Source organism: Hemicordylus capensis, chromosome 6 (genome assembly GCF_027244095.1).
Source record: "Hemicordylus capensis ecotype Gifberg chromosome 6, rHemCap1.1.pri, whole genome shotgun sequence".
In the NCBI taxonomy this organism is placed as follows: domain Eukaryota; kingdom Metazoa; phylum Chordata; class Lepidosauria; order Squamata; family Cordylidae; genus Hemicordylus; species Hemicordylus capensis.
Genome location: NC_069662.1, coordinates 167,121,789 through 167,134,003, shown reverse-complemented (window position 1 = coordinate 167,134,003; position 12,215 = coordinate 167,121,789). Strand labels below are relative to the sequence as shown.

At 46.8% G+C, this 12,215-nt stretch overlaps 1 protein-coding gene across 2 annotated transcripts in view; it reads right to left on the bottom strand.

Moving 5' to 3' along the window:
- Nucleotides 1-409: 409 nt before the first annotated feature.
- Nucleotides 410-12,215, bottom strand: part of PTH1R (parathyroid hormone 1 receptor) — a 143,985-nt gene continuing 132,179 nt past the window's right edge. For both annotated transcript variants that reach the window (XM_053263471.1, XM_053263472.1), the window contains exons 10-13: nt 11,897-11,991; nt 8,157-8,298; nt 6,215-6,256; nt 410-4,800 (exon numbers count right to left, since the gene is read on the bottom strand). In XM_053263471.1, the coding sequence (XP_053119446.1) occupies nt 4,438-4,800; nt 6,215-6,256; nt 8,157-8,298; nt 11,897-11,991 (642 nt within the window). In that variant the 3' untranslated portion in view covers nt 410-4,437. The remainder of the gene's footprint in view (nt 4,801-6,214; nt 6,257-8,156; nt 8,299-11,896; nt 11,992-12,215) is intronic.

Below are 12,215 nucleotides of genomic sequence, written 5' to 3'. Positions count from 1 at the left end.
TATGGGGCATTGCCAAGAGAAGGATGAGAGACATGAGACCAAACAATGCAGAATTGCTGAAGGCCGCTAATGAAGCATCCTGGTCTTCCATAATACCTCATCAGTGCCACAGGCTGATAGCATCCATGCCACGCCGCATTGAGGCAGTAATTGCTGCTAAAGGGGACCAAACCAAGTACTGAATACATATGCATGCTTATACTTTTCAGAGGTCCGATATTGTTCTATTCTTCAATCCTTGTCTTCTTGGTTCCATGTAATATTCTAATTTTCTGGGATTGTGGATTTGGGGTTTTCATGAGCTGTACGCCATGATCATCACAATTATAACAAATTAAGGCTTGACTTATCTAGTTTTGCATGTAATGCGTCTGTCTCATATATCAGTTTCACCTTTTAATTTGCATTACTGAAATTAATGGACTTTTGCACGATATTCTAATTTTCCGAGTTTCACCTGTAAGGCCTTCACTCTTCTCCCATCCCTTCTAGCAGCAAGCAAGAAGAGAAGGGGGGAGGAATCTCCTTCCTGCTTTCTTCAAGAACTCACCCAGTTCTTCAGCTGCCAGTGACTCTTGGGCATCTGGATTTCTGCATTCCTGGTCCAGAGTAGCTTAATTTGGGAACCATGACAGTTAAAGAGGTTTGGAATTGATTGAAGTGTGTGCTGTGGATATTAGAGAGTATGCAAAAGCAAGACAAGACTGGGGAGATTAAAAAAGGAAGTTAGTGAGCATGATCTGGCACCGCTCTGACAATGCCCTTGCATGGACAGATGTGCACATGGTGCTTTTCCTTCAAGCAGGCTTGCATGCTCACACTGGACTCCTAAGTAGGAGCAAACACAAGCCATTCTGGTTGTCAGGATTCTCACCACATGAGTGAGTCGAGGGTGCATTTCTCTGAATGAAGAAGAAACAATAAATCAAAATGTCAGAAGTGACCCTTGGAGGTAGCACACTATCATAGTCAGGCGTTAATCAAACATATGCCTGCCATACAACAAAGCAATGAACCGCTGCAAAATCAATGCAAGCTTTTGGATACTTTGGCCCCCCATGCATGAAGAGGCTTTCCAGCAAATGACCACCTGTGTCCCTCTAGAACTGGAATAGTCCATTTAGGGTGTTGTGGTCCTACGTGTCCACATGTTGGCGATGGGTTGGCAGGAACCCCTTTTCTCAAACAACTGCAAGGAAGAGGCAAACCGGAAGGGTCAGGAGTTGCTGGCCCCGATTTCAACCATCTAGGCTCACTTTGCATTAAGAATTTCAGGCCCGCTGTCTCTCCTTGCAAGATGGCTCGACTTCCACCATGTGTGCTTAACCAAGTGGAACAGAAGGGAGAGCACATGGGCAGATACGACTCTTTCCAACATGGGGAATGGAGGGGGCTTATCAGGATTTTGGTACAGATGAAGGTGAGCAGATGAACCCAAGGATGCGTCTCAATTTCTATCAGAATCTGCTTGGGCTTAAACCTAGAATTGCATGTGTTATGCTTTGGGGAAAGTGCAGGAAGATGGCAGAACGTGGCATCGGCACATTCAGCAATTCATGTCTTTTGAACAGAGCAAGTTTCTAGTCCTCAAGATTGTGTAGAGATGCTCGAGCATATGTTGGCATTGCATGGAGGCCAGGGCATTCCATGGGAGACAGAGGGATGGTGGAATAAGCTTTCCATCAGTTGGGGGTTTGGGAGGGGCTCTTCTCCCATACCCTTCTAGCAGCACACAAGATTGGAGGAGGAGAAATCTCCTTCCTGCCTTCTTAAACACCCAATGTTTAAGTGGCTATTGAACGCTTAGACTTCTGCACCCCTGATTCAGAGCATCTGGGAGCCCTGGCAGTGAGAGACGTTCGTAACTGATTTAACTTTGTACTATAATTGCAGCAGTTAGTTATGCAGAAGAAAAAGACCAGCTATGAAAATTTGTGCAATTTACTAATTTAGCTATACATGGTGCAGACTTTTAATTTGAGTGTGCCCTGCTTGCATGCTTCATCTGCATGGTTCATCTGGCTCAGGAAGGGATAAAGCAGACAGATGGGAACAAAAGGCACTCAAAACACACCTCAGAGGCCCTGAAATGGTTTCCCTTTCAAACAAACAGCGAGCAATGCCTCGTTATCCCATCTTAATTTCCAGGGTCTCTTGGGGCCATCTCATTCTGACGATTAGAGCATCTTCACAGGATGTACACAAACCAGTTCTAAATATACTTAACTATATAACTGACTTACTTGTGCATTAAGATCTCTCTCCCTCAGCTTGCCAGAAGCCCTCAAAGTGGCTCAGAATGGGGGATGAAGTGTCATGGCTTCCCCCAAGGAATCCTGGGAACTCTCTCTTTGGGAACTCTCTGGGAACTCTCTCTTTGGAGAGCACTGAGAATTGATCTCCCAGTTTTGTGGGGTGGTGAGAGAGGAAGGATGTCAACTGAATTCACTTTTTAGCTACCGTCTTCCTCTAGTCCTGCTTCTGAAGCAGGATGTTAGACTCAATGGGCCTGTGGCCTGATCCAGTGGGGCTCTTCAGATGTTTTATTGGCAGAGAATGGATCCCCCAGAAGTTCTGTGCAAGAGTCTCCTTATCTTTTTAAAAAGAGGAGTGTGTAGAAAATTACAGGAATCACACATCCACCGCAATTCAGCTAAGGCAGGGCTTCTCACACTTGGGTCCCCAGATGTTGTTGGACTTTAACTCCCATCATCCCCAGCTACAATGGCCCGTGATGTAGTGATGCAGCCAGGCCTCCACAAGTTGATGCTTGGCCACAGCTGTGGGGCAAGAGAACATTCTGGTTAGACTAAGACAGCTTGCTTGGGGTTACTGCAATGCAGTTGGATTGAACAGGTTTGTGAAGGGGTTAAATATTCCCTTGATAATGATATGGTTGAAACACACTGGGAATGCCAGTGCTAGCCATTGCCGTATCGATGACCTTGACCCTGTATCCTTGCTGGGCAGCATAACTCCTCTCTTCCCCTTCTAGCTCATTAGTCTAGTTTCAGCCTCTCCTGTTTTTAATTGGCCTTGCCTGGGCTTGGAATATGGGCAACTGGGTAGCAGGGACAGTAAGGGGCTTGCTTTGGCACCTCCAAAACATCTAGTGGCCCAAACAGAAGCCCACAGTGGCTACTATGTAGGTTGGTCCTCTGACAGTTCAAACAACTGTAGTTCCTTATAACAGAAGTTCTCAAGCTTGGGTCTCCAGAAGTTCTTGGATTATGACTCTTCATTCCCAGCCACAATGGCCACATGCCTTTGGCCATTGTGACTGGGGCTGATGGGAGTTGTAATCCAACAACATCTGGGGACCCAAGCTTGAGAACTGCTGCTTAACAGCATTAAGATAACACATCATATCCAAAGAATTCCCAATTACTTCTTCCACTCTTCTTAGGATGTATATATGTCATCAGACTGCTATAACAGTCCCTCCCTCTCCCCCGTAAGCACTGGAAGTATTGTTCTGCAAGGGGACAAGGGGGTCTCTAACACAGAACTACTAGTATGTTCACTGAACTACAGTTCCCAGGATTCTTTGACAGTGGTGGGGAAACCATGACAGTTGAACAGGTATTGAAACCGATATATTTGTGTTGTGCAGATACACCCCTAGAAGCCGGAAGAGTGATACTGATATGGAGTTTATGGCAACGAGCTCACTGTGGCTTTCCTACAACGGCGTTCACTTCTCTCCCACAGTGTTTCTGGTCCACTTGGAGAAAGGATCCTTTCCTTTTTCATTTCCATTGGGGAGCTGTTAAAAAAGAATTGCCACACAAACATGCTGTTTAGATGGATGGTTTCCCAGTTCCTGGAGGAACACGCAGCAGAGTCTTTGGGGAACAGGATCTTAATCCAAGAGGGAACACAGATTTTGCCGAGTCTGCACCAGTTAGCTGCAACCGGCAAGCAGGGCTGACTGGTTTAAGCCCTCCCAGTGTGGATTTACCATGTGGCAAAACCAATGTCTTTGCATCAAAAAGGGGAATGTACCAGCCACGAATGCCTTGGGATGACTTGAAACACCATAGGATGATGGTGTTCTACCCTTCACCCTCTTTACTCCAAAATACAACACACAGCCAATTTCCTCCCATTTCTGTTGTGCTCTGGATACACTCTAGAGTGCCATTGGGTTGTCCTTGTAAACGGAGTATTTCCTTCATTTTCAAACAGGTCTGGCGAACTCTGCTAGAGAGCTCTGCTTGCCTTCATTCACACCTTGTGGAGGTGCAGGACACGGAGCAAAGTGTACGTGATCAGACAGTGAGCCCACGTTTCACAAGGAGCCTGATGTCTTGTTCTAAAGAACAGAGCCGCTGCCTGAAGATCCTTGGCATTCAGTGATTGGCTGAGTATTCTTTGGAACACTCAGGGCTTTCTGGGAACCTCTTATCTGGACGTCTCAACCATGTCTGTTTTCATTTACATCACCGTCTCCTTCTCCTCTTCGACAAGGACTGTTGGCTTGTCTCCATTGTAGAGTCCCGAACCATTGAGGTACTCCTCGTCCTTGTTATAGTGTTCTGGCCCAGAAGAGGGCATGGAGTTCTCAGAAATGGAGCCATTTTTGACATATCCTGGCAAATTCCGGTGTCCGTTTAGGGCACCTGGAATGAGTTTCGTGTTGAGATTAAGGGCGACTCCCCCTTTTGTGGTCACATTTGTGACGCTGGTGTGGGACACCATTGGTCCGTAGCTGTAGGTGGTGCTTCCACTGCGGGCTTTCCTTTTGAAGTCAAGGGCGAGTGTCCATCTACTCCATGACTTCTTTATTTCTGCTTGAACCTGATGAGGTTAGGAAGGTGAAGAAGACTTATTATGGGATTGCGGTTATATGGAACAGGCTGAGAATGTGTCACGACCCTAGCCCCAACTAGTTAAAATTGATTTTAAAAACAAGCTTTTGAAATGTTTAGTATTGTATTTTGCATTTTTATTTTGTGTTGTAATTTGTTTGTCTTGTTTTATGTGGTTTTATTGGATTTTTTAAAAAACGGATGTGCTGTTGTGAGCCACCCAGAGATCAATTTGTTATGTGGCAGTATTATTAGTTACTCTAAGTCTGGCCTCGTAGAGGTAGGGCCAGGACCAGATTCAGCCTTGCACCCTGACTCCGGGCCAGAGCCTGAGAAAGCTCCAAAGATGGAACCCCCCAAAACAGCACCCCTCTGAACCCCTCCTGAAGTGACACCTTCAGAATTTAAGCCTTCAGGGGAATTGGCTTCTCCATTTCCATCACCCTCCCTGATATCTGCACCTTGGCACAGAGGTATTTAAGAGCTCAGTCTGCCTCTGGCTGTTGTTGGATTGATGTGTCCCGTGGACGTGGCTGTGGCTAACCCTGCCTTGCTCCCTTGCCTTACTAGCCACCAGGTCCCACGCGTCCTGTGCCATGGGATGGGACTGGACCGAATGGTGCCACTTTGAAAGACGGTAGCCCAATCCAGACATTATGTTGTACGAGTGTACAGCTGTCTGTACCCTCATACATATGTTTGTGTAAATGACTGTACCCTGCGTTCACCACCACCACTCTACTCTCCATGGATATGGTGTTTGTCTGCAGGGGCAAGTGCTGTATTTGGGAAGAGATGCTCCTCATGACTGAGAAGCCCTTCCTTGCATATTGAAATCTCCTGTGAGGCTAGACTAGGAGGTGAGTCTCACGATCAGGGAGACCAGCCAGAGGGGGTTCTGTGGGGAGAGCAGGCTTAGCTCACTCTCCCCACAGATGATCACTACTGCAGCCCTGGGTGGCCGGATCGGGCACCCACATGACTACTGGCTCTGTCACGGAGCCGGTGGGGCCTGCAAGGATTGGGGTCTGCGCGGCCTCCAGAAGTTCCAGGATGCCCCGCGCGAGTGCGTGGGGCATGCTGGAGAGACCCCTGGCTGGAGCGCTCGCTCCGCTAACCTGGGCTAAGGGGAGGGCTACCTTGGCGGGCTAGCTGCCAGGGAACCACCGGGCTTGCCTGTGAGCCTGCTGGTTCTCACGATGACTGGGAAACAGGCTAAGCTCCTTTAGCCCGCTTCCCAGTGATCGTGAGAATACCCTGTAGATCTTCTTCCCTCACATGCCAGTTTTTGATGTGAATTTGAAAGGTCCAGTCCTCCCCCCCTGCTGTCTGAAATGGTAGAATCCCCGGGAAAAGATATCACATATAGCTTGACCAGAAAACTTGAGTTCTAAGTCACTTACCTCCCCATTGTAAAAACAATAGATAATGGCAACCAAAAATCCCTAGGAACAAGGGGAAAAAGAGATATATTAACATCTATCCAACGTGATCCAAAGCTTTTGGGCAGCATGATTACTGAGATAAATACCGGGCTCCTGGAAGGATTGATTTGTCCTATGACTAAGGTGACCAGTAGCAAAAGACTATGAGTCCTCTGTGCCAGATGTTCTTAACCTTGGGCCCCAGATGCTGTTGGACCTCAGATCCGATCATCTTTAGCCACAATGGCTGAAAGCCATGAGAGCTGTAGTCTGACAACATCTGGGAGTCCAACGTGCCTTACATCATTACGAGTTGCTCAGAAGAGGAAATGTTTGCCATGCAAGGGTGGGAAAACCTACCCCAATTCTCCCTTTTGCACCATGATGAAACATACAAGAGACTCAGTCTCCTCTGCCATCTGACCTCCTCAACAGGACACAAGACACCACCAACAAATAATTAATAAGAAATGGAAGCACGTACAGAAAAAGCATTCCATTGTTGGAATGGCCAATACATGCCAGCTACTATATAAGAACATCAGAACAGCCCTGCTGGATCAGGCCCAAGGAGGCCCATCGAGTCCAGCATCCTGTTTCACACAGTGGGCCCACCAGATGCCTCTGGGGAGCCCATAGGCAAGAGGTCTGCGCTGCCCTCTCTCCTGTGGTTACTCCCCTGCAACTGGGATTGAGAGGCATCCTGCCTCTGAGGCTGGAGATGGCCCACAGCCACCAGACTAGTAGCCATTGATAGACCTGTCCTCCATGAATCTGTCTAAGCCCCCTTTAAAGCCATCCGAGCTGGTGGCCAGCACCATATCCCGCGGCACAGAATTCCGAAGATGAATTATGCACTGTGTGAAATTCCTTTTGTCAGTCCTAAATTTCCTGGCTATCAGTTTCATGGGATGACCCCTGGTTCTAATGTTGTGAGAGAGGGAGAAAAACTTCTCTTGGTACACTCTCTCTGCTCCATGCATAATTTTATACACCTCTATCATGTCTCCCCTTAGTCGCCTCTTTTCTCAACTAAAAAGCCCCAGATGCCGTAGCTTTGCCTCATAAGGAAGGTGCCCCGGGCCCCTGAACATCCTTGTTGCTCTCTTCTGCACCTTTTCCAGGTCTGCAATGTCCCTCTTTGCTTTTTAAAATTTTATTGGTTTTTACAATATCTTAACAATCCCGTTACATCTAATTAAGTAAATATTGACTTCCCGCTCACCAATCTGCATGATTCATTAACTATACAAATCAACCATTGCTATAGTAATTCAAAACATACAATGTCCTTCTTAAGATATGGTGACCAGAACTGTGCACAGTACTACAAATGTGGCTGCAGCATAGTTTTGTATATGGGCAATATAATATGAGCATTTTTATTTTCAATCTCTTTCCTAATGATCCCTTGCATGGAATGGGCCTTTTCCACCGCTGCCGCACACCGAGTCCTCATATTGTCACTCATAATGATTCTGTGGAGGACTCCTAGGTTTTCTAGCTGGTTGGATTCTATCCCTTCTTTAATATACAGTGCGACTCCCAATTTGCTCTTCCCTGTCCTTTCTGTAGACATTGTGTTCAGGAATAACAGTGTCCCTCTGGTTCTTACCATGCCCTATTATCCCCTGCTACAATTGCTGAAGGGTCTTGTGGCTGGGGATGATGGGAGTTGTAGTCAAACGGCCTCTGGGGACACAACTTTGAAAACCCCTGCCCTAACCTATCTTTTCAGAACAATTTCCCAGATGCCTCCATTCAGTGCAAATGCTTGGCTCTCTCTGAGCAATAGGGACTTGGACCAATGATAGATTTGGTGTACGCTACAAGACATTCTCTGCACACCTGCAGAAAGATGCTTCTCTGATCTGAAACAGGAAAAAATTCTCCAAACTGGAACTCAGAGGATGCCACATACCTGGAAAGAGTTGAAGAACATTTCATAGTGCATTTGAATTTGCCAGAGTATCCCTGACACTTCTGTGTACGGCATAGCCATAAAAACGATATAGTGAACTCCAAAGAGAGGCATGAGGACCAGGGTAGATTTCAGCAGCTGCCTGAAGGAGAGAGCAGAGGAAGAGGAGCATGTAAGAACGTAAGAAGAGTCTTGCCTGATCAGAACAAAGGTCCAGAGTCCAGAATCCTGACGTCCACAGTGTTCAGCCGGATGGCCCTTGGAAGCCCACAAGCAAAACATGAATGTAAGAGCCTTCTCTTGCGGTTGCTCCCCAGCAACTGGTATTCAGGGATATACTGCTTTTGAGCATGGAAGTTCCATTTAGTTACCATGACTAAAAGCCATTGATAGGCATCCTTTGGGAATTTGTCTAATCCCTTTTAAGCTACAGTTGGTCACATCCTGTGGCAGTGAATTCCATACATTAATTGGAAGGAGTGAAGGGGTGAGTACTCCCTTTTGTCTCTCTTGAATCTACTTCTGATCAGTTTCACTGGATGGCCCCAAATTCTAGTATTAAGAAAGAGGGAGAGAATCTACTTTCTCCTCACCATGCATGATTTTCTCCTATACTAGTCTTGTGGTAGCAAGCATGAATTGTCCCTTTTGTTAAGCAGAGTTTAACAAATTTTTTTTGGTTGAACCTTTGGTTTGCATTTGAATAGGAGACTAGGAACATAGAAAGCTGCCATATACCGAGTCAGACCATTGGTCCATCTAGCTCAGGATTGCCTACCCAGACTGGCAGCAGCTTCTCCAGGGCTGCAGGCAGGAGTCTCTCTCAGCCCTCTCTTGGAGATGCTGCCAGGGAGGGAACTTGGAACCCTCTGCATGCAAGCAGGCAGGTGCTCTTCCTAAAGCAGCCCCATCCCCTGCGGGGAATATCTTACAGTGCTTACACATGTCATCTCCCATTCATATGCAACCAGGGTAGATCCTGCTTAGCAAAGGGGACAAGTCATGCTCTTCAGCTGCTGCAGGATACTTCCCAGCAAAGAAATCTTCCAAGTCCACACCCACTCTCTTTTTCTCATGTGCACAATTTTTAAAAATATATATTTTATTTATTTATTTCTATACCGCCCTTCCAAAAATGGCTCAGGGCGGTTTACACAGAGAAATAATAAATAAATAAGATGGATCCCTGTCCCCAAAGGGCTCACATTCTAAAAAGAAACATAACACACACACCAGCAACAGTCACTGGAGGTCCTGTGCTGGGGGTGGATAGGGCCAGTTACTCTCCCCCTGCTAAATAAAGAGAATCACCACTTTAAAAGGTGCCTCTTTGCCAAGTTAGCCAGAGTTAAGGGCCTTTCTGTAGCTAATGCAGCCCGGAGTAGCTTCAGTCCACCGAACCATAGAACCTTAGAGTTGGAAGAGCCTTCTGGTCCATATTTCTAGTCCATATTTTAAATAAATAAATCAGTATTTGTAAATATTTTAATTATGAATGGATGGGCTTTTAACTTTATTCTCTCTTTACTGGGTTTTCCATTTTAATGGGGTTTGTTTTAACTCATTTTATTCCCTGCTGTGTTTTATTTGTTTTATTGTTTTAAATTTTATATTTTACTGCTGTGAGCCACCCTGGGGGGGTGGAGTATAAATATTTCATAAACAAACAAACAAAGCAAGCCCCCGCCGCCCACCTTCCGCACCCCCCGCTCAATGCAGGAAATTGCTTCAAGATCCTCCAAAGATGGTCGACCAGTATGATAAAGCAGGGGAGATATTTTCATGGTTAAAAGTTGCAAGGTTTGGGATGTCCATGAAAAACAAACAAAAACAAACAAGTCTCTGTCGCTAGCTAGGCCTGAGAAAGGACACGTATCGATATTGTGGGGTGGGCTGGAGGGGGGGGGAATGTCCTCCTGGGAACCCCGGGCTGGTCGCCCTCAGCCCCTTCAAGGATGGCTGGGGCACACGTGTGACCATCGGGTGTAGACACCACAGGCCGGGAGAAAGTGCCTCAGAAACCCGACAGGGTACAAATGGACGGGAACATCTGGTACCATTCAGGGGAGTGGCTTTCCCTGCGGCCATGCTCTCTGACTGGAAATGATGCTGGCGGGGAGGAGGGAAAGGGATGCCTTGCCAAGGGTTGCTGTGGTACCGCACGGAGGCAATTACTGAGGGGCACCCAGTGCCTGCAGGCCGAGCGCTTCCCCCTTCACTGGCAAAGGCGTTCTGCTGCTGCTGGGGTCAGGGATTGGGGGGAAAAACACCATAAAAATAGCAGAGTGCATCCAAACCATAATTAATAACAAGCCTCCAATCGTGCGAAACAAACCAATCGGTAAATGATAGGCCTTGACGAGGCTGCAGAACAAACCCTGGCCCTTTCCAAGGCCAATTTCAGCCTCTACCCGCCCGCCCTCCTGCTCTAAATTAAACATTTTTTTCCTTCCAAATTCTCGAGGTTTTCTCTCTTTCTCCTTCTAAACAAACCAGGCCAGTTTGACACATGTGAATTTTTACATGCCAGGATTACTCAGTGTCAGATGTGGCTGAAGTACTCAGGCGGGACAGTGTTGGTAGGGTTCCGAAAATGCGACGTTCTGACTGCCTCGCACTTTTTAGACCAAGGCTGCAGCTTAGGCCAGAGATGTTAGAGAGCCAGAAACCTGACAACTGGCACCACTAGGCATTGCTGTAGGACGTGGTGCCTATTTTACCTTGAAAGTACGCCGTAAGGAGTCGACGTTCTGCTCAGCTGGAAGAGGGACGAGGGACTGTGAAGCATTCAACATTTCATTTAGAGTGGACATTCAAAGTCAGAGCTGACCGACAAGTCTAAAGCATTTTGGTTGTTCACCATGAGGTGCAGGAGGCACCTGTATCATCATCATCATCATCATCATCATCATCATCATCATCATTTTTACATTTTATATCCCGCTCTTCCTCCAAGGAGCCCAGAGTGGTGTACTACATACTTATGTTTCTTCTCACAACAACCCTGTGAAGTAGGTTAGGCAGAGAGAGAGAAGTGACTGGCCCAAAGTCACCCAGCAGGTCTCATGGCTGAAGGGGGATTTGAACTCGGGTCTCCCTGGTCCTAATCCAGCATTCTAACCACTATCAGGAGAGAGCACTTCTGGCCTTGCCTAGCTTTCTGTGATTTCCACCTTCATACATGCTGTGCTAAAATATTAGGGACTTGGAAAAATATACATAATTATTTGCAGGGGGCGGGGGGAGAGGTATGGTTGCATTTACTTATTCAAAGTGGGTCTGGGAGCCTGGGCGTGGAACATTTAAGGACTTAGCAAGGCTCCTGCATGCCAGATCCACCCTGAGAGGGATCCTGTGCTTTGAAGAATTATGCAGCACGGAAAATATTGCCAGGTGACAGTCCTTCTGTTAGCAAATGTCTGTGGTGGTGATATTATTATCACTTCTATGCTAAGTCTGCAAAAAACAAAGTAAGCAGCTAGTAAACGTATTTAAGTTCTCAAAATGGTTTACATAGCAAAAGGAATGAGAAGATGTCCACAGTCTAAAAAGAAACATAAGACAGACCCCAGCAACAGCCACTGGAGGGATGCTGTGCTGGGGCTGGATAGGGCCAGTTGCTCACCCCCTGCTAAAAACAAAAGAATCACCACTTCCAATGGTGCCTCTTTGCCCAGTGAGCCTGGGTAACTATATCTCTCTTATAGCTCTCTTATAGTAGAGACACCCAAACGACTCACCTATATTGTTGTCTCGTGTCACATCTCCCTGCATTTGTCTCCCGGAGCTTGGTTGCTAGGACTCTGATAATTTTGATAAAAAGGATAAAATTTGCCTGGAAGAGAGAAAAAGGAAACAAGTGAACTGGGGCCAGTGGAAGAGAGAGACCCCACCACCACCGCCACCAGCTACTAGTCTATGAAGGGTTTCACATGGTCCATCTCAGATTCCAATGCTTCTCTTGACTAGACACACTGAAGGCAGCACTGACAGGCGTCAGGGGGCAGAGCATCTGTGCCTTCCAGACTTCCCCGCCCTCCTTGGTGGCCCTTGAGTTCT